We start from the raw sequence: 23063 nt of genomic DNA on the forward strand, positions 1-23063 counted from the left end.
GGTTTCTTGCTTTGGCAGAATTCCTTTTTCTCACTCCTCCCCATTCTTAGCTCAACACTCAGGTACTTTGAATGCCTGAAAATGTGTCATTGTGCTGTACCATAGGAAGAAACAACTGCCTAACTTGGAGTTCATATTCAAAATCGTAGTTTGCTATTCTCAACAACCAATTGATATTTTATATTACCGTCTTTTAAAACGGTAATATAAATCAAAAGCTGTATATTTACAGGATTGATTTATTTATTATGTATTCAGTGTTCTGCATGTATGTCTGCACGCCCAGAAGAGGGCACCAGGTCTCATTATAGATGGTTGTGAGCCACCATGTGGTTGCTGGGAATTGAACTCAGGACCTCTGGAAGAGCAGCCAGTGCTCTTAACCTCTGAGCCGTCTCTCCAGCCCCAAGCTGTATATTTACAATATCTGTTTGTCAATATGTTTTACGTAAATGTGAAACTTGGGAGTTTCATAGGGACTTAGCATAGCAATTGCTAAGAGATATCCAGAGAAGGGTGAAACAGAACTGAAAGGACTAGTTCATCCTTATTTCTTGTTCATTAAAAAATTGCCTTATAATTATATTCTACTTCAGGTATATATGTGTTTTGCCTGAATGTATGTGTGTGCACTACCTACATGCTTGGTGCTTGTAGAACCAGGAGAGGGTACTGAGTCCTCTTGGACTGGAATTGTGGATGGATGTGGGTGTTGGGAATTGAAATGGGTCCTCTGCAAGAACAGTTAATATTATTTAGCTGCTGATCTGTCTCTCCAGCCCCTGCACTTTTATTGTCCTAAAAAATCCTCCAAGAATAGAATAAAAGGCATAGTATGGCATGATGGCTCAGCAGGAGAAGACAATTGCCACCAATCCTGATGACCTGAGTTGGATCCCCAGGACAGGTGGTGGAACGAGACTATATATGTTTCTCTTATTGATTGATGAGTAAAGCACCGTTTGGCCAATGAGGCAGGGAGATAGGCAGGACTAGGGGATAAGGGGAATTTTGGGAGGTGTAGGCATAGAGGAATCATCTTGTGATCCCGGGAAGAGAGGACTCAAGTGAGGTGTTCTCTGGTAAGAGAAGACCGTGTAGAAATATTTAGATTAATAGAGATGGGTTAATAATTATGACAGATCTAGCCAATAAGAAGCCCTAGTCATTGGCCAACAATAATATAATTAATATAAGTCTCTGAGTGTTCATTTGGGGTTGAAGAGGCTGTGGGACCAGGCTGGCAGGAAGAGTTATTGTAACACCAATTCCCTTAAGTTGTCTTCTGACTTCTACATGTATGTTACAGCAAATGTATGCATGTGTGCTCACACAAATAAAAATTTAAAAAGATTTATGCATTTCTTTTTTGTATACTCGTGTGTGCCTAAGTATAGGTAAGTGCATCATATGTGTCTAGGTGTCTAGAAAGTCAGAAGAGGACATCAGATCCCCTGGGATTGGAGTTAGAACCAGCTGTGAGCCTGTCTGTGAGTACTGGGAACCAGACTGCAAGTGCATCAGTGATCTTAACCACTCAGCCACCTCTCTAGCCTCCTAAAAAAGCACTTACAAAGTGGTAAGTGTGAAAGATCAATAGAAAATTGGGCAAAGGGCACAATAGGACAGTGTATAAAGAAACACAGACTACTCTTACATGTGTACAAACTGCCCAGCCTCGTTCATAATATGAGATGTATACATTAAAGTACTGAAATCTGTTTTCTAAAAAAACCAAAAAAACCTTTGGTAACAGTGGCTGACCAAAAGGTCTGCAATCTTGTGGCCTGAAAGGAAAGCACATTACAACCGTTGAGCTCAGAGTTGCCTGAGAGAACGTGCATCTTGAGGTGCATTAGTGGGAGGATGGGAGACAAACCCAGTGAAAGCAGCATGAACATAAACATAACACCACAGTTGTTGGCTTGGATCCAGAATTTCCATTTAGGTGTCTCATGTAGTCCAGGCTGACCTTAAACTAGCTATCCAGCCCTAGAGCTGAGGCTGCCCTTGAACTCTCCATCCTCCGGCATTCCTTCCACCTGCCATTCCAAATGCTGGACAAGAGCCACATGCTGCCATGCTTTGTTTCCATCTGGGATTGTGTTCTGTAGAGATGGAGAATTTCATGATAGCCTAGAAATAAGCTGCAGAGAGGGGAAGAAAAACTGGAATTCTTTGCAGTTTAAAATAAAATCCCAACCCCGAGGAAGCAAATTAGCCTCCTTCAGTGTAGAAAAAGGAAGAAAATAGGTTTGCACATATTTTTGCCCCCTCATCCCAATACTGATGAATACAAAGAGAAAGGCGCAGGGCGGTGGTGGTGGTGCACGCCTTTAATCCCAGCAGGCAGAGGCAGGAGGATCTCTGAGTTCGAGGCCAGCCTGCTCTACAGAGCAAGTTCCAGGACTACCTCCAAAACAATACAGAGAAACCCTGTCTCAAAAAACCAAAACCAACCAACCAACCAAACAAACAAAAAACCCAAAACCAAAACCAAAAAACCCAAAGAGAAAAGAAAGGCTGCTACTTTATCCTGAGTGAGTGGGAAAGACCCAGAGATAGAGCTGGAGGGAGTTATTCTGTCAATGTATCGCTATATTTTGGACCATTTGAAGCTACACTTTAAAAAAGGTTTCTAAAACATAAATTATGAAGGGTTGTGAAAATATTAAAATATTTAGTGCTGTAGTGTAACTCAGTGATAGAGTGCCCATGTGTAGTCTGCTGAAGGCCCTGGTTCAATTTTCAGTATCATTGGGGGGGGGGGGGGGAAGCTTAGCTGATCAGAGGTGGTGTAATCCCAGCTGGGAAGGCAGAGGCAGGCGGATCTTTTTGAGTTCAAGGTCAGCCTGGTCCACAGAGCGAGTTCCAGGATAGACTACGAAGCTATAGAGAAATCCTGTCTTAAATCCCTCCCCCCCCCCAAAAGCTTAAAAATTAATAAAATGTTTCTGTGCTATGCTTGAAAATTAGTGTTTTCGGAAGTGATTTTCGGCAGTTAGGTAGTGGGTAGCGTGTGTGTTTAATTAACTTCCATCTTTAGCTGTATTAAAAGTGAGTCGGCTGTGATTTGGTGGAGACTAAGTCCAAAGGTTTGTTTGAACTTAGACTCAGAAGAGAAGGGCTTAAAGGTGTGATGCAGGTAAGAAAGGGTTAAGGGCATTATGCAAGCTGCTAAGTAAAAAGGAAGTGCATTACAAAATGCTGAGCTCAGGAGTCTGGCTGCCAGCCAAGCCTTTGCTTCCCTCACTACAGCTGAGGACTTTCTAAGCTTCCCACCACTGGGTTCCTCTGAATGGTTCAGGAATGCGGCCGCGGTCTCCAGCTGACGTAAGCTTCACCGGTTCAGCCCTGGGCCAGAGCTGCACTCTGTTGGCTGGAGTGGGCGGGGCAGAGCGAGACCTTTATGTGACTGACAGACAGCAAGTGGGTGGGGTCGCATTGTGTGCTGAGAGGGGCCACAGAAGCCCGGAGCCAGCAGGTTTGGTGGTGTTAATACTAAGATTATCGATAATGATACCTTATAATAAGGCCAACGACTTTCTTTTTTGCTAGTTCTGTACTACTTCTGCATAATTTAAACTAATTAAAATTAAATATAACTTACATAGCAACCTGTCAATTTCAAAGTTTTTCTTTTTTGAGAAAGGAGAGACTGTAAAATCTTTTTGCTGATTTTTTTTCAGATGAGGGAACAGAAAGGTGATGTTTTGTTGGATGTGAGGTCTTCGACTTTGGTTGCTAAAATCCATTTTCATTTTTGACTTGGCATATGACTGCAATTTTTGTAAAGCAGATCAAAAAGTAGGGAAATTATGTGGAAAAGAGCCAATTTTTGAATATGTCTGTATGAAAACCACCCTGGGCATGATAGCTCTGGGCTATTGTGACTGGCATTTTAGCCTTTAAAGAAAAATGTTGGCCTTAACCTCGATGGCATCTCATTATGTGTAGAGCTGTTTCCTCATACCCTGCCCTGTTTCATGATGGTTAACTTTACTGTTAAACACATTTGTTTTTCTTGACTTAATTAGATCATTTTGCTTAGTCATAGCTAAGAGTTTTGATAGTCCTCTGGATCTTAGCTAATGTGAGTCAGAATCACGAATGAATTTATTAGCTATTTTGTGAAAGGGGGTTTGTTTGGGTACTGAGAGGTGGGATAATAGGCCTTGGTTTGTAGATTGTAAAAAGGGGCCACTGAGCTTCCTGGTCAGTGAAGAAAGACTATTTTAACTGGCTACTGAAGTTACCTGAGGAAGTTCATTTTAATTTACTGGCTTTGAGAAACTGTTTGAGCCACCCCCAATTTATAAAAGTGGTAGTACTAAAAAACTTCTTCAGTTGGTGATCGTGATCAGTCTGTTAGGCATCATGGCATTCATCCATCATGGAAGTCATTAGGGTTTTACTTATGTGAAGGAAGTCCAAAGACTAAGAAGAAACACTGCAAACACTTAACACCTTTTTTTTGGCAGAGGCAACATACTCAGCCAAAAATTACCAAAGTACTAAGCTGACAGAATTTAAGGGTGTAGTGAGATTTTTGTAATAGCATTGTAATAATTAGTATATTTTCTTTTCTAAACAGGCGTGCATGCCTGTGTTTATGTATTTTACACAAAGTGACAGACTTATATGTAATAGTATGAGATTAGACTTGTCATGGCCACGTGACTTTCTGGACCCTTTTCTCCCCTGCACGTATAGTTAAAAAGCACATCACTAGTTGCATAAAACCCATCTTTTGATATGTGCTCTTAGATCACTGGAGTTGTTATGTGTGTATGCTACATTCTATTGCAGAAGGTGCAGAAGGAATAGTTAGGTCTTTAAAACTTTTTTTTTATATATAACTGAGAACATGAGGACAAAAGCCTTCATAAAATATTTACTAGTGAAAGGTAATGAGAGCTTAAGTTATTCAAGATAGCTTTTTCAGGGGTTGGAATACCAGCAATCCGATTTTATTGTCAAGACAAAATCACAGATCACTATCTAAGGCTGAGTTAGTCTGACAGGTGGGGGGTAGAGTAAGTGTGGTGGTCTTGGGGATCACTAGGGATGAAAGAAGCCCATGGGGATTGTTTGCACAAGAGACTTGGGGACAAAAGGCATTCATAGGTTGCTCAAGCGATCCACATTCTGCGGAGGAATACAGTAGTGCTATTTTCCTCCTAATTCACTGAGACCTGTTGAAGATGATGAGTCGTGTCTAGTGATGCTTGGGATTTCCCTCCTGTGCTATTAGGTAGGGTTCTGTAGAAGAACAGGGTCAGTTGACTGAATATTATTGTAAAAGGGTTTATTAGCTTGGCCTACAGCATATGTATTTGCTAATCCAACAGTGATTATTGTACACTGGAAAACAGAGAACTGGGCTAGGTGCCTTGATGACCTGAAGAATTTCTGGAGAGCCACCAGCCTTGAGTCCATGTTGGAAGTCTGAAGAACTGGATTCTGATGTCATTGAAGGATGGTAGCAGCAGTGACAGATGCAATAGAGTTGATGCACTTACCAACAGAAGCAAAGGCTGACAGGCACAAAGCATCAGTTTTCCCCATGGACCTCCTTATTTATACCTGGTCTGTGTGTGGAAGGTCACTCCCATTCATGGGTAGGGATCCCCCTCAGTTAATCCTTCAGGAAAGCACCGTTACAGACTCCTGGAGGTGGTGTGTTTCTTAGTTGATTCTATATCCAGCCAAGTTGAAGACCAACGTGATTACACCTCTGTTTAAGCTTCTCTTTGTGGAGTGCCATCACTTTTCCCTGAAAACCCTGAAACTTATTGAGTATTTTAATAAGAAGTTTAGAAATTCCAGTAGTAGTTTCCGTGAGCCCTCACATCAGATACTTTGTTGCTTTTGATCTTCCTGCTAGCTGATTATATGCCTGTCAGAGCATATGGAACTCTTGATTCCTCGGGGTGTGGTGGCGTTCTTTTCGTGGATTCTCACAGAAGTGATGAGTGACTAGCAGGTGAGTTTTTTTCTTTTAGACAAGTGATAAGAACCTCATTGCTCATGAGGTATGCATCATGCATTTGATTCTTGTAGTTCCATCCCTGTGGGAGTGATTTAGTGAAGATTCCCCTGTCTTGGACTCACGGAGCCTGTATACCTTAGCTAGCGGCCTTGTCAGTTATTGTGTGTGTATGGAATGTATATGTTCAGACAGCCCTGGTTTTTATGTGGCTGCTGGGGTCTGAACTCAGTTCTTCTTGCTAATTCAGCAAACACGTTTACCTACTGAGCTATCTCATCAGTACCTATTTATTACTTACTGTTTTTATTTCTATTTTGAGGTAGGACCTCCGAATAATATATAGCCCTAGGCTGGCCTCAGACTTGCAGTTTTCCCCTCTGGCTTCTCTGGTGCTGGCTTATAGGCATGTACCAACATGCTGAGCTAGGGCTTTGATTTTAAAATACTATAAATGCATGGATGTCTTTTTCTACACATAAACAGGTATACATTTTAGAGAATGGATTGGCTGAAGCAGATCATACACAATCCATTTTGCTGCATAAGTTACAATGTGGGTGTCTGTGTATATGTATGTGTAAAGAGAGAGATTGATTAACTGTAATTCAGAAGCCCCAACAAAGACCCTAAAAATAATGGGAATATCACTAAATGGCAGTTTTAGAATTGGAAGATACTTGAGGAATAATTTAAGTACCCTGTCAATGTACAGATGAATAAGCCCAGGCAGTGCAAAGTCAAGTGACTTATGGAGCTTTAACTGTCCAATAGGCGAAGAGTGAAAACCAAGACTGGAATACTAGCACTAGAGAGCTACCTTGAAGGTGGACTCTATTAGAGCAATAGGAAAATGGCACCTGATTTTGTTCATGGAATTCATAAAATCTCCTCAAGGGGTTTTGAAAAGCTCAGTAATTTTAACACACAAAGAAGAACTTGCTGTAAAACTCCATCATTTTTATTTAGGGAAATCTAGTGCCTGGTCAGGTGAATGAAGGGAGAACACAGAAGCATGTTTTATGGGGATGCCATGGGGACACCCTGCTGTAGGGACAGAAAAGAGGAACATGTCTTTGAAGATGCTTCCTCGAATTCTTTAAAGCACAAATACAGTGTAAATTCATCTACCAAGAGCAGCTGCTGTTTACACTTGTGAGTCTGGGTTTATAGTCTATTGGAGGTACTTCCTTGTAAAGTGACTTTTCTGCCAAGAAAGCCACTGTGGCCTGTGGGATCAAATTGACATTTCCCTGTCAGCAACAGGTCTTGGCTTCTGCAGACACTCATTGGATTTAGCTGCCCAGAGGAGTTTACAAAGATCACAAGATAATTCTAGTGTTATCTTGCTGGTTGTGTTACTGTTGATGGTATCACATCCATTCCAGTTCCACAAACCTACTGAGTAAACCAGTGCTGTGTCTGGGCTCCCGATTAAGTTAATGCTCTTTTTTATTTGCTCTCACAGCTACATTGCAACATTCAGATGTTAAGATTAAGCTGTTTCCAGGCTTCCAGGTATAGAATTGCATTCCCCAGCAAAAATAGGACCCTACCCACCTGTGACTATTTCAATTTAAACCAATTCAGTTAAATAACATTAAACATTCTGTTCCTTGGTTTTGCATTTGGAGTGGCTAATGTATTGAATAGCTTAGGTATGGAACATTTCCTCATTGGAGAAATAATCACTGGACAAGACTCATCTAGAATCATATTCCTTTACCATCAATGTAAATCCCTGTGATAGACCTTTGTCCGGACATATATTCCCCTTAAGGCAGTGATAGTGCATAGCCCTTTTCTTTTGGTTGCATTAATTATACAAGAGAACACACAGCCAATAATGACGTGATCTGGACTGGTGTTAGATGTATGACTAGGTTAGAAGTAGCCATGTCTTTGTTAAGTGGAAGAGCCTGGAAATAACTCTTAGTACGTCTGGGTTTAGGCCCAACTCTGCCATTTACAGACTTGAGCTTATTCTTTGCCTCCCAGTTTTGGTTTCTTCACTTGTCCAATAGTAAAAAGAGTGGTGTGCCACATGAATTGGAAAAGGCTTTGTTCATTCATTCATTCATTCATTCATTTGTTTGTTTAGGTTGTTGGAGACAGGGTTTCCCTGTGTAGCCTTGGCTAGCCTGAAACTCTCTGTCATAGACCAGGCTGGCCTTGAACTCACAGAGATCCACCTGCTTCTGCCTCCTGAGTGCTGGGATTAAAGGTGTGTGCCACCATCACCAGGCTGAAAAGTGCTTTATAAACTGTATTCTATGTGGCCATTGTACAAACTACAGACTCTGGGATTTTTAATCTGTAACAGCAACTTTAGAATTGTTTCATCTTTGCTTGGAAGGTATCCTGTACCAATTGTTAAAGAATTGGAAAATACTAAACAAAATTCGAGCATGCTTAGGATTAGTCAGATGACAGTATGAGATTCAGTTATAAGTTATATTAAATCCTTAGATGCTTAGGTTATATCTGAAAATACTAACAATGTAATAGACTTACATTTATTCCTAGACCAATAACTGACACATTTAGCCACAGATGGAAAGATCACCCACAGTGAAGTTTTAAACTCTTCTATATTAGGGTATCTAGTGGTTTTACCAAAATCAGTAGGGTTGTGTCATCGTGGTCCCCGCTCCGTCTGACTTGGGACTCATTAAGTAGTGGTGACAGAGGTTGCATGTGTGCTAGATTCTTCCCTGAGAAGAACAGAAGCCAGATGCCTGAGGTAGGCAGCCTGTAGTTGGCGGAGGGTGGAAGCAGGTCTCCAGGAGGGTCCTGCTGTAGATCAGACAGCACTACCCACATGCTAAGTTTGACTTCATGTATTCCAGCCCTGCATTCCCCTGTCAGTGGACAGTTATCTCTGCATTCAGAACTGCATAAATCCCATAAGCCAATGAGTCTTGTGCCAAGAACCATAAAATGAAAGCAAGAATGTTGGGAACAAAGCATTTCACATGTTTATCAGTTAAGCATTTTGTTTCCATTAACAATTTTAGGGACTGCCAGGGTGTGTGTCTCAGGAAGACTGCTTGCCTAGGTTGTCAGGCTCTGGGTTCTGTCTGGAGTGTTGTAGACAGACAAATAATTGCCCCAGTGCACTATTGACTGTGGACTCAGGCAAGCCACCTCCTGCAGGTGGTGTACCTTCCCTCCACAGCAGAACTGCCCTTCCCCCTTGTTTGCTGAACACTTTTGTTTGTTTTTTTTGTTTGTTTTTTCTGTTTTACTAGCTCTCTTACCCCCCTCACAACCTCCATCACTGGTGTAAATGAGCAGGCAAGTTCTGAAGGTACCTGTGAATGTAGCTCTTGAAGACGGATTGCTAAGAGGAGTGGGGATTAACTGGGGGCTGAACATAGGATGGGATGGGCTCCAGCTTTCTAAAAATGATTTGAGCTGAGGCTAGCTAAGCACACACCAGTCATAGTTTCATACTGATTAAGTATAAGGAGTGTACTTCATTAGTTTTCTCTTTTTAAATGTCCTGCTCCCGAAAATTGTTATTGTATTTATTGAGAACTTAAGGCAGCACCAGGAAAAAAGAAAACTGGAGGCTGTCTCCTACGGTGAGTGGCAGAGTGGAAGTCAGGCCCAAATCCCAGGCCATGCCTGTAAGAGCAGATGCTCATAAAGACAATCTAGGCCTTTACCCAGGTGTTTCAAGGGTTACTGAGGTCTACTGTCCCCAAGTTTGGGCTTTCTTAGGATGCTGCAACCCTCACTGCTGACCTGCTGCCAGTCAGTAGCCCATACATGCAGGAGGGTCACTGGTTGTTGGGGAAACAGTATAAAACCCAGGCTGACAGCAGAACCTGTATAGGACTGAACTAGATCCCCTGAATGTGGTGACAGTGGGAGAATTGGACAGTTTGTGAGGTCACTGGCAGTGGGACCAGAATTTATCCCTAGTGCATGAACTGGTTTTTGGAGCCCATTTCCTATGGAGAGATACCTTCCTCAGCCCAAGTCACAAGGGGGCGAACCTTGGTCAGGCCTCAACATGGTGATGGACAGATTTTGTTGTCTCCCCATGGGAGACTATACCCTCTCCAAGGAGTGGAGGGGAAGGTGGTGGGTTGTGGCATGAGGGGAAGGAGGGAGATCTGGGATTGATACGTAAAATTAAACCAGGCAGTGGTGGCTTGTGCCTTTAATCCCAGAACTTGGGAGGCAGAGGCAAGCAGATCTCTGTGAGCTCGAGACCAGCCTGGTCTACAAAGAGCTAGTTCCAGGACAGGCTCCAAAGCTACACAGGGAAACCCTGCCTTGAAAAACCAAAATAAAAAAAATTGGGTTCTCAGGTTTGGAGAGGAGGCCCAGGAGTTAAAGGCTCACACTGCTCTTGCAGAGGCCCAGCACCAATGTTGGGTGGATCACAACCCTGTTTCTGACTCCAGTTCCAGGAGACCCAGTGCCTCCTAAAGGCACCTCCATCAGGTGCCTGGTACCCTCTCTCCCAATTCATAGTGAAATAACATAATGATACAATTTGTGTCTTACTTTTTGCACTGGTATTTAATGTATACACTATAGTTACCAAATTAAGTTGCAAAACATTGAGGTATGTGTATGTAAGGGTTTTCGATATTTAGTTGTTTTTAGATTCAGTTTGTGGGTACAGGTGTATCATAGAACATGTGGAGGTCAGAGGAGAACTTGTAAGTTAGTGTTCTCTTTCTACCACGTGGGTTCCAGGTGCTGCACCCAGGGTGACAGAGTTGGTAGCAGGCTCCTTTACTGAGCTGTCTCACTGTCCCTAGGTATTTCTAAAGTCACAATCATTTCAAGCTTACAGAAGTCATGGGGTGAAGACATTTTACTCCTAACAACATTGATTTCTCTCCATCACTTCATAACTTGCTTTTGTCCTGGATGAACACACAGCAAACACGCTTAACTACACAAACATTTTTAAAAAATCATTAGAAAGTGCATTCTGTATGAATTTTCTCCTATACAGAATAGTTGTCTCCTCAATAACTTTAACATTGGCAAGTTTTACATAATCTGCTGTTGTGTTCCAGTTTTGTCAGTTGGTCCAATAATACTCTTTGTAAGAGGTCTTTTTACCCCCAGTGCAGGGTCCGTTTTAGGTCAGGCATTGCATTTGGTTCTCATTTCTCTTTAGCTTCCTTTATTTTGGATTATTTCCAGACTTTTACCTTTTGTGACATATAACATTTTAAAGAATAGAATACTTTATCCTTTTTAAATGGAATGTTCTTATTCAGATTTCAGTGGTATTTGCTTACGGTTAGGTTCAAGTTATATTTACCTTACCTAATTCTTCACCAGTAATTTCTCCTTCTCCGGGCATCACAACTGATGAATAAGAAGCCTATCTGCCCCTTGTTGACAGTGCTAATTGTGATCATTAGTCAAAATGTTTTCCAATTGCTTCACTAATTGGGTATTATTTTTTCTCTTGGAACTAATAAGCAATCTATGGGGGGATATTTGAGCCCACAGAAATCTTGCTCCTTGTCAGAATTTCCCTCCAGACTTGGCCTCTATTGGGGATGTATGCCCAATCTCATTTTTACTCAAACGGCTGCAAAATGATTGAACTGCCTGTGCTGGATTTTGTTTTATATGTATTCTATTGTGTTTATTTTTGATTCATCAAATACTGAGTTTTAATAAAATTCTTACAAATTATGAAATTGATATTTAAGTGTTTTTTTAAACCCTATCCATAAAAGAGATTTTAAAGTACCCACCACTCATCTCAAGCTGAGCTCCCCTTACCCAATAGGGGGCTTTCTTTGTTCCTCCATAGCACCAAATGCTGGCTCCTTGACACATTACCTGCAATGATTTCATGGTTTGGGGGTAGAGATCCTGGGGGACTTTGTGTCTATAGTGAGCAGCACCTAAGGATGCTGTCATTTATTCAGAATTGTCATTTTCTTGAAGAGAAGACAGATACTTGTTTTTGACTTTTGTGTTAAGAAATCTCCCCTGCCCCCCCCCAAATCTAAGACATCGGAGTAAGTGCTACTGTGAGTTAAGTCAATTGGCCTTGTTTGTTTCTTCTAAGTGAAGTAGTTGTTATTATTAAACAAGTTTTAGGTGGCACTTTTTCTTGCTTTTTGAGAATGAAGTTGAATTAAGTCGTGGCATGTGTTGAAATGAAGCCCATGTTGAGTTTGTTTGAGGAAAGTATGGAACATTTGTATGTTTTTGTTATTGCCTTTGGGGGGCTTGGTTAAGATTGTGTCAATTTCTTTTCTCTCTTGTAGGAACTACCTTAGCCATTCACAGAACAGAAGCAAATGGCCATTTTTAAAATTCGTGTCTTCAAATGTTAATTTGATACTTTGAGGCATAAATGACCTTTCTAGCCAGCCCAGACTTGTCAAACAAAGGACTGATAGGAACAAGCTGCTGTTTGTTCTAATACAACAGGTTGTTTTTCACAGAGAATTTCAAAACAGTTTTGGTTCACTTTTCTCCCAAACAGTGACTGTCCCCCGTGCTTGGCTTGAGTTTAGAAAGAACTGAAGTTGTTGAATGGAAACGCTGCCTGGCCTATACAGAAAACAATAGGGTTGAATTCGTAAGCTGGGCCATCAGGCTGGTGAGAGTGTGAGAAAAACGAAGATGGAACAAAGGCAGAGTGAAGCCTTGCATGTAGGACCTGACTAGAGCCACGGTGCTGAAATAAAGATTGACAGGCCTAGGAACTGTGTGAGCTTCCAGTTAGCGTTGTGCACACTGACGGAGTCTGTTGATTTGAACTGCCACGGTGTTGTGGGGTTGTGGTTGGACTGCCTTTGCATCATGACCTTACTAACCTTGACCTCTACTGCTAGTGCCACCTCCTCAAGCGTCCTGTCAGGTGCGAACAACACTGCTTTGGTTTACCAGAGTTTATTTTCAACTCCTGTTCTCCAGTCTTCAGATGACTGATTTTGTGAAAAGACTTAAATTGCAAACCAGGAGACACCCTTGACTTGGGCAGAGTCCAGCTAATAGTTGTCAGATCGTGGACAAATCACTTGACATTTGTGGACATTCTGTCATTTGATAAATGATTGAACATGTTAAGAGGTTCCAAATACAGTTTACATTCTTGTTAATTTTGTCTTTGGGAAAGGATATGAGGACTAGTAATGAAACTTATTTTAAATATATAATCTAAATACTATATTTATTTTTCTCTTGAAGAATTTTCACTTAGCCAAGTGAAATGATTTAAAGTTTGACCACAGCTGCTACATAAATGTGTGCAGAGCCACTGTTTTGGTAAATGCAGAATAGTAACCAGATGGTACTAATACTTTAAAAAGTTGGGCTTTATAGGCTGGGAACCATCCAAATGGGTTTTCAGTGTTTTGCCTAGGTACGTTGGATTTAATGCACACTAAATGAGTTTGAGTGTGTTTTATTGCTGTAGTGGCTACAAGGAACAAATAGTATTATGTAGAATACAAATAATGCTTATTAAGCTTGCAGTTGATCTCTTGTGATGGATGTTTCAAACTGCTGTCAGGCTGTACTCATAAACAGATGTTCCTTTGCTTTAAATCAGAATAACTATTCTAAACCTAGTTATGCATATTTAAGCAACCATTAGGAATTGTTTTAAAATCGTGGTTGACTAAATAGGAAATGGATTTATGGTATATCCTAAGGTTGTTAGTATAACCTAAGGTGGTTCTAAATGGCAAGGGACTTTATGTATTTTTAAGTTGTTTAAAGGTGTTATGCCATCAAGTTAAAATTTACTCTCCTATGGTTAAGAATAAATATCTGGGGTTTGGCCTGTAGTTTTTGATTGAGTACTTCCCTGGTAACTGTGTTGTGTGACTTCTTTTCCTGGGGAGGCATTGCATACATCTCCTCACCCCAGATAGGGAGCTCAAGACCCACCGAAGTACAGATGGTACCAAAGTCCAACTTGGTGAGTCAGTGCGTAAAGGACAACAGCATCACTAAAGTTTACTCCGGCATTGGTGACAGCCCACAAAAGCTGGGGACCTGAAGCACATTGGACAACCTGCAGATAGCTCAACAGGTTGAAGAGTGTCCTTTCTAAGTGACTCGGTTGGTCTAAACCTCTTTCAGGCAACTTGGTTTGTCTGGAAGTGTCTGAGCAGTCTTTACCTCTTACTCTGGGAGGGAGGCATCTAGTGAATCTGGTCAGTTCAGGGGCTTCCTGAGGCCATTTTGAGTTGTATGCCTTCCTTCTTAGGGAGCTTCCCTGTAGGATCTCAGGAGATTGTTGCACAGTACTGTGAGAGTCTGGGTTCTAATCCTAACACTCAAAAACAAAACAAAACAAAAAACAAAACACCAAAAAGGCAAATAGCCAATTATCACACTTAACTGCCCTAGGCAGTCATGGTGGACCAGTGACTTGGATAGCAGCTGAGCTGTGTTTCGACTAAATAATCCAGGAGTAATGGTGGTGTTAAATTTCATGGGTGATGGTGTTGGGGCTATTTCCTCTAGATGTATTATAATGTGTTCATTAAGACCTCTGCCAGGCAGAACCACAGAATTCATTAAATATATAAACCTTGTATTCTGTAGATCATGCCACTGAGAGCTAGCTTCTTTTTGGAATCCTCACTCACTACTGGCATTTCTGGTCTGCTCTACTACAATGGGTTTGTGTGAGTGTTTGCATCAGCTCTTAGATTCTGTTATTCATGCTTCACATGTTTTCATACATATTTATTGAATTATTAAATATTGTACATGATACTAGGATACATGTATGATCCCAACCTTCTAGATGGAAGATAAAGATCAAAGCTTTGACAGATAAAATTTGTAACTGTGCTAAAAGTGCTAGAAGGTAGAGACTCCTATGGTTCCTTTTCTCTGAAATTGAGCTAGTATGTTCTATAAAAACCGTGCAACTTGTCTTCTCAACCTATATTGATTTGTGGTCTGAAATACTCCCGATGACTTTAATTATACCAGCCCAAATGTGTTTCTACTGTTTATCTGCTATTTATTTTGCTTGTTGACTCGGAAGCACCCTTACATTTGACCCTCTTGTCTCTATCTGAGAGATCATGAAGGCACCATGAGTATGGGCATTTGAGTTAGGGTACACACAATTGATGGAAAGCCCTGCTAAAATCAAGAAGAAGATTCTATAGTACAGAGGGGAAGTTGAGGCTGTGTCAGCACCAAAGGGTTGCTAAGGAGCTCTAAAAGGTGGTGTGTGGTGGGTGTGAACACCTATTTGTAGATTTATTTGCTTGTAGTACTGACACCTAAACTTCCACATCTAAGAGGAAAGTAATTTGTTGTTGTTTATAAGACTGATGAATGTAAGACTTGTGAGTAAATGCCAAATGCTAGTTATTTACTGCAGTTCCTAAGTTAGCTACAGATACATACCACCCCAATAAGATTATACTTACATCAGACTATACACAAAACAAATGCCTGGTAACCTTAGAACTAAAGTCAGTGCCCGATAATAAATGTGGATGAGGACTATGGAAATAAATGGCTTATTTAGTAAAGTAATTGCCCTGCCAGCATGAAAACCCAAGTTTGATCCCCAGAATTCATGTTAAAATTGCGTGGTGGGATGTGTTTGTAATCCCAGCACTGGGAACTCACAATTGGAAGATCCCTGGGGCTTGATCGTCAGTGGAATCTAGCTGAATTGGTGAGCTCCAGGGTCAAAAAACGAAGGGGGAGCTATCGAAAAACATACACATTGTTGTCCTTTCTTTAGTACACACACACATTAATGTCACATGTAAACATATACAAACACAGTAAAAATTTTAAATTAAAAATATGAAGTCAGAGTAGCCTAACTTACCAACACAAGTTAATTATAGCATCAGCAATGCAGTCAGATTGTTCTACAATATGACACTTAATTCTGTCTACATGGGCACTAATTTATTGTTTTCAGTTTACCAGCAGTTAAATCTTAATAGTGTCATTCAGGATGGTTCTTACTTGCTTTGTAGTGGAACTGACCTAGAACTTACTGTCACTCTGCCTTAGCCTCCCAGTTGTGTGCTGTAAATGGAGTTCTTAATTGGTCTCAATAATAAAGTCCCAGAGTCAGATATAGAGGAAAATGCTGAGAGATCAGCGAGAAGGAACAAGCCAAAGCCACCTTTACCTCATTAGCTTCCCAGTGGAACAGAGAGCAAGATTCTCTTTCTTCCTGCTTGTATCCCCACTCTGTTTAGACCTCTCACTTCCTATCTGTATAGACGTCCAGACCTCTATGGTTAGCTAGTGGCTAGCTCCACCCTCTGATCTTCAGACAAGCTTTATTTGTACAAGCAAGGTATCACCACGGTGTGCCAATACACATGGTCAACTTCAACTATTTTTTCTTTCTGGCTGCAGTGCAGTTCTTGGGTTGTGTGGCAGGCTGGTCTCAAACTCTCAAGCAATTCTCCTCCTTCATAGTCTCCAGTTCATATGTTTAGCCAGGGTGGTTCTTACTGAACAGTGTGTTTCCTGCTGAGTGTGAAGGTTGATGAACAAAAGCAAGTATAATTTGTACCATGAGGACCGCACAACTCAGACATTGCCTTAGTATGTTGTGTCTTTACTCACAACCCTGTTCTACACCTCTTCCCCATCCCATAGTTCGTTCAGTAACTTGTATTACCACAACTGATAGGGGGTACTAACATCTTTTGTGTGGAATGAATTGTCTAATAGACATTGTAGATATACAACTCTTAACACGAGTAAACACTTGTGTTCTTTTTTAAGAAAAAGAACAGTTTTATTGTTCTAGATTCATCAGCAGTTGTTGAAAAGTTACATCCATTGTGCTTTAATTCCTTACCTCATAGCAGCCTATGTGAAAGTGTGTTCAGAAGAGAGGAATCTAGAAGGCGAAGTAACCTGCATTGGAGGCTGCGAATCAGACATATTTCATTATGTTACTTTGAGTCTGTTTATGTTTTTTGCTTCTAATACTCCAGGCATGCCTTCATTTTTGTCTCCTTTTACAGAACACACCAACAAAGAGCCCTAATAAAAGTCCCATGTTTCTCAGAGAATGATTGAGAATTCTACCACCTAGGAGTATTGCTATCAGAACAAATAGGCAATGAGCGGCATATAAATCTGTACATTATGTTAGAGACACTTAAATGCATGTTAGTAAGGTGGCAGATGCCTCGGTACTGAAGTTGACATGTCAGATAACATTCTTTCTCTGCAGGACTTGGTTCTAGCCAGCACTCCTTCACATAGTAGTGAATAGTTGATTTCAGGCCTACGGTCCATAGGAGATTGATCCACCTCCCAGAGAAGCAGGTTGTGTTTATTCATAGAGAAACATTCTAAGACTCTTGGGGTAAATTCATGGAGGAGGTTGCAGTTTGGGGTTTTAAGGAATCATTAATACCATTAGGCAACTGCTACGAGTTGGGCATTCATATTGCAAAAGAGAAAAGCAAAATATGGCAACTGAACTGAGATTAGGCACGTTTGAGAAGACATCATAAAATTATCCTGTACTGGACAGAGCAACTGTCTGCCTAATAGATGCGGGCCTCTGAAACCGTAATTAGCTAACTGAAAGGGGCTCACTTTTAAAATGGTTTATGTGTGTGTGTAGGGAAAGACAAGTCACATGGGTTCTTCTGTTGCCATTTGGGATTTCCCTGTGTCTACAGTTCATTCATCCATCTATCCCGTCAATATTTGCTGAACACCTGCTATGTCCTGTGATGTTCTGGGAGACCAAAAATGAACCTCAAGCAGTTTGTAGTCTAGTCTGGTGGAAAGACTTAGAAAAATGGAAGACTTTGTGTGGTGACTAGAGATTTTAAGACGCTGCTTCTTATTGTAAAGTACACAACCATGCAGTTCATATAGCAGTGTCTACAGTGGAAGAGGGAGCTGTGGAAGCCTTGTGCTTGCTGCTGTTACTCACTACGTGGCTCGTCTGTGTTGCTTACAGCGTTTTCTTTGCTGTTTAGTAATGTTTTAGTTCTCATTTATCCAGCGAACTGTTGAGAGACATTTGAGCTGGTGGTTCCAGTTTGGTGAGCATATTGGGAATGGTGCTAAAGCACTATGGCTGTATCTTGGTCTATGTGTACACATACTTAAGAGTGTTTACCAGGACTAAGATTCAGGTACACATACCAGAAATAAGATTCAGGGCTTGTAGGTAGAATATGTACCATTAACTTGGCTAGATATGGATAAACTAACTAATTTTTCTAAGTCATTGTTCTAATTTCAAAGGCTGTGTGGCAGGATATCCAATGTTTTGTTTTGTTTTGTCTTAAATCCACTCTGGGGATACTTCATATATCAGATATAGAGTTTAAATGTCCATCTTCCCTGGAGTCCTGGTCATCACTCTAGTAACTGGAATAGCTGTGACAAATCTGGAAACTTGGAAAGAAAGGAGAGGTGTCTGAGGCTAGAAACTATGCTACCATTTTGTTTAATGCTGGGGAAAAATGAAAGAAAAAAAACTGGTATATATTGAGGATACAAAAAGCTTAGTGGTTTTTAAAACGTGCTCACATTTGGAAGTGTAATTCTATTTTAATCTTTCTCCTAATGGGAGAAGAAAGATGACTGATTTGGAAGGGTAATCTTGTTTGAAAATTGACAATTCTCTGGCTCAAGGCCCGGATTTCTTTTCAGATTTTTTGCAGAATAGAAAAAATCAGTCTCTTATATGCTGCTCACTGGTGTAAGGGGGAAAAAGGAAATAAATAAAAAAGAAGAGAAGAAAAAGATGCTGTTGAGCTTAGGGCCAAGAACAGTATAGCACTAGGAGAGGGAATAGGAGGTAGTTCGCCCTCTCTGATATCCTCAGGCAGGAGAAAGGTTGTCATGGATATTACAGCCATCAGTGGGGTGCTGACTTTCAGCCTCATCTTTTTTGGCCCCTAAGTTCATAAGAAAAGAGAAGAACTTAAGCTGCTTTTAAAAATACCTTTTCCAAGTAGATTTCAGCATATAAAGGGTGCTTGAAGTTGCTTTTTCCATCTAAAATGTGTCCCAGCACAAATGTTTCAAGTGTTCAGGCCCAAAGCTATGTTGGGTGAGTAAATGGCAAGTTTTTTTTATTTTATTTTATTGTATTCAGTTCAATTCAGTGAACATTTAATGCGTACCAGCCATGTGCCTGGTCCTGGTAGGTACTGAGGACACAAAGATGAATGAGACAGCTTACTGCCCACTGAAACAGACAGGCGTATAACAATTCACCATAGTGTTTGTGCTAACAGTGCTAAGAATAATGTGCAGAAAGGACTTTGGTGAATAGAAGAGAATAAGTACTTTTGTGTGTGTAGAAGGGGCAGTGAAGTTGTAGGTAACAGAGGCCTCCCACTATTCAAGGATGGGTTTGAGAAAGGTCGTGCACGGATCTAGGACTTACAGAAGGGACATACTTGGTGGAGGAATTAAGGAATTAAGAGGCCATATGTATAAACTGAAATTGATTGAAGCTCACTTTGACTAGAGATACTACAATAATTTGAGAAAATCACAACACCAATAAGAATAGAGGTATAGACAGGATATTTTGACATCTTCTATTTGAAATGCCACGTGCAGAGAAGCACTCTGAGAGCTCGCTAAATCTTAGCCTCTGATACTGGTCCCTGTGCCTGGCACATCTTTGTCATTTTCCTTCCTTAAAGCCTGCGAGGGGTGGAGGGGAATAAATTCTAGAGACTTGTATTTGCGTGGCTTAAATGTTTCTCATTTATATGGTTTGTTAAAAAAGAACATATTATCACTACACCAAAGAGTGGGTGTTTAACACATCTTGGTTAAATTTATGTGTGCATTTCTCTGAATGATGCATATTTAAGCATTATAACCATTATAACCTTAAATATTTACAGGACTTCCAAATGGTGGGCAAACATTACTCTGACCACTGTGAAGGAAGCAGAGTACAGTGTAAAGCCTGGGCAGGGCTAAACTTGCATTCCTGGGAGAAATGAATGCTTCAGGGAGGAACTCCAGGACCGTTTGCTGTTGGCCATTTTGGGAAAACTTGAGTGTATTTCTTAAGGCTATCTGTAATTTTATTTATTGAACTGAAGTTTGTTTATTTAAGGACAGTGTAGTTCCAAGGAGTCTATTTCAAGGTTCTATGATGCTCTGTTACTCTTCAGTGTGCCCTGCTTCCTGAAGGCTGACCATCTGGCTAGTGCACTTGTTTTCATTGTGATCAATAAGGATGGCTTTGGTTTCTGAGTGATTTAGGCTACTTACAGCCACACAGCAGAGGCGTTTTGTGTTTTGATTCCCGTGCAGGGCGAACATGAGCTTCCTTAATCCTCTGGGAAAGGAAGGGGCATTATGGGAGGAATGTCTTAGACTCCGGAAGTCAGGTACAAACATTGAAGTGATTTACATTTACAATCTGCATTTGTTGCTTACATTTTCAGGAGATCTATAGAAAGTACTAGAACTCTTTCAGAATTATTGCTTTGTTTTGCCTTCTCCAGTGGCCTCAATTCTTCAGTTTTGTATAGCTATTAACATGGGCCTTTTTGGCATAATGATCCTAGTCCTACTCAGACTTTGTTCTAAGTTCCCTACTGCATACAGTGTGCATGTACAGGGTACACGTGGAAATGAAGGTCAGGTGACAACCTTGGGTGTCAGTCCTTACGTCGTGTCTTCAGGTTCCTATTGCTGTGGAGAGACACTATGACCACGGTAACTCTTATAAAGAAAACATTTAATTGGGGTGGCTCACTTACAGTTTCAGAGGTTCAGTCCATTATCATCATAGTGGGAGGCATGGTGGCCATACAGGCAGATGTGGTATTGGAGAAGTAGCTGAGAGAGAGTCCTACATATTTCAGGCAGTAGGACGTTGACTGAGACACTGGGCAGTGTCCTGAGCATGGAAAACCTCAGAGCCCGCCACCATAGTGACACACTTCCTCCAGCAAGGCCATACCCACTCCAACTAAGCCACACCTCCTAATAGAGCCAGTCCCTAGGAGATTATGGAGGCCAATTACATTCAAACTACCAACTGTTGCTCCCACATTTTTGTTTGAGTCACAGTGTCTTTCTGACCTAGAACATGGCTCTGTAGGCCAGGCCAGCTAGTCCTCTTGCTTCCAGGGATCTGTCTGTCTTTGCTTACCATCTTTACCATTTCTTGAATTGCATGCACATGCTTCCTTGTCCAACTTTTTTGGTGGGTTCTGGGAATCCCATTTCAACCCCTCACACTTTTGGGACAAGCCCTGACTTTGAGGTGTTTTGATGGTAGTCTCTCAATTTGAGTTGTCTAACCCTCTTATGTTGGATTGAGGCACATTTTTTTTCTTTGTTTCTTCTTTATTTTTGCAAGCACACAATAGAAATTAGGTTCATACATTGCTGATTATGTTGGAGTGTAAATGATACTAACAAGACTTCTTGTTGTGTCAGTTACTAATGCCAGGATTTGCACTGTAGAGTTACTACATTTTGCCTTCCATGTTTTCCCTAAAATTTTTTTAAAAGAATATAGCATGACTTTATGAAGTATATGTATATTGTGGAATTACTCAGTCTAGTTAACTGGTAGGTATTTTCTCACATAGTTGTTTTGTAGAGAAAGTACTGTGCATATGCTTTTCATGGTAATTTTTAAGAATTACTTCTTCAGTAAAAGGGTCCAGCCACACTCAAGTAAAGGGAGGAATTAAGCTTTACTTATAAGTGGGAGGACTACCAGGTCTTTGTGGATGTGTGCTGAAATCGCTAGTTGTTCACAAATATTTGGAGAGGAAATACTTTGAAGGATACACATGTTCTACTTCTTCATACAACGATTTTATCATCAGTTTCCTTGCCTATAACAGTTTCCTGCTTAGATGTTCTTCTGATCTACTGCCCCCCATCCCTCTGCCCTATTAGTCATTTTTTCATAAGTAAGAAATAAACATTCTCCCTGTTCATTCATTCAATAATTCATTTATATCAGTATGGACCCATAGGGTACTTAATTCTTTGATTTAGAATCTAATATTGTTGCTGTTAATTTTCTTAAGTATTTTATAGCTTGGTCATTGGGGGCTTTTCTATATTTTAACAGTTTCTAAAGTTTTTAAAAAATAACTTCCTTTTTGATATCAGATTTTTTTTCATTTTCTTTGTACTAGCCTTTTCTCTAAAAAGCTTTGGTGTCTTGAAAAATAATATTTAGAAACATGATTTTGGTGTTGTCTTGTTTTATATGATGGTATTTGTCATGGAGGAAATACAAAGTATTCATATATATATATATATACATATATATCTTAAAAGTCACTGTTTCTGCTGTCTGAAAACAAAAGTTAGATTGATTTTTGTGGCAGGTAAACATTATTTTCATCTTAGCACAGACAGTAGCAGTTAGATATGTTACTGCATCATCACACACTTAATAATGGGAGGTGAGTTCAGAATTTGTCATTTTGAGATCATTGCATTTTTGTGGAAAACTTGAAAAGTAGTTGCTTTACCTATTTGGGACACAACTGAGAAGCGAGGACAAAAAAAGAGGGTCCTCGAAACCTCCAAGCTAAATTCACTAATAACCCCTAGTGAGGTCTTATGCCTTAACACAGAAAAAAACAGGCTTTGACTCACTGTTACTCTTCATTTGCACACAATTCTAGAAATGTTGGTCAACTAGTTTCTAAGTCTGTAAAAGATTTAAGTTAATGTTTGAAAAGAACCAGATGGTTCCCAGCAATAAGAAAGAAGGGTCTACAGTACACGCGACTTTCGTGAGGAAGGAGAAAGCAGAGACTGGCACGTGTCGCAGGGTGACCCAGAGCTTAGCCCTTACGTTCTTTGTGCCCCCTCTTCCACAGCCACCGAGCCTTAGGTGCAGGAGTGTTCTCCAGAAGTATCTGTGGGAATGAGCTCTACAACTCTACACCTTGATTGGTTGTGGTTTTCTGTAGCAAAGAGACGTTTCTTTGAGGGATGAATATTACACTCATCTTCGAACAACAAATATGGAGAATGTAGTTAGAGATTACGCTGCTTTAATAAAGTGTCCTTCAAGATCCATGACTTCACTGGTACAGAGTAGTTGGCTAGGTTTCCATACCAGGCACAGCTT

General features: G+C 40.6%; 1 protein-coding gene across 2 annotated transcripts in view; it reads left to right on the forward strand.

Annotated features, from left to right (window-relative positions):
• Zswim6 (zinc finger SWIM-type containing 6) overlaps nt 1-23063 on the forward strand; it is a 161913-nt gene that overhangs the window by 56616 nt on the left and 82234 nt on the right. Inside the window, exon 1 of one of the 2 annotated variants that reach the window (XM_040728852.1) lies at nt 3295-3484. The exons of the other annotated variant lie outside the window; for it this stretch is intronic. Within the exon in view, the coding sequence (XP_040584786.1) occupies nt 3310-3484 (175 nt within the window). The 5' untranslated portion in view covers nt 3295-3309. Of the gene's footprint in view, nt 1-3294; nt 3485-23063 lie in introns of those variants that run through there. 2 annotated transcript variants of the gene reach the window in all.

This window comes from Mesocricetus auratus, unplaced genomic scaffold, assembly GCF_017639785.1.
Source record: "Mesocricetus auratus isolate SY011 unplaced genomic scaffold, BCM_Maur_2.0 Super-Scaffold_100020, whole genome shotgun sequence".
NCBI classification, from domain to species: domain Eukaryota; kingdom Metazoa; phylum Chordata; class Mammalia; order Rodentia; family Cricetidae; genus Mesocricetus; species Mesocricetus auratus.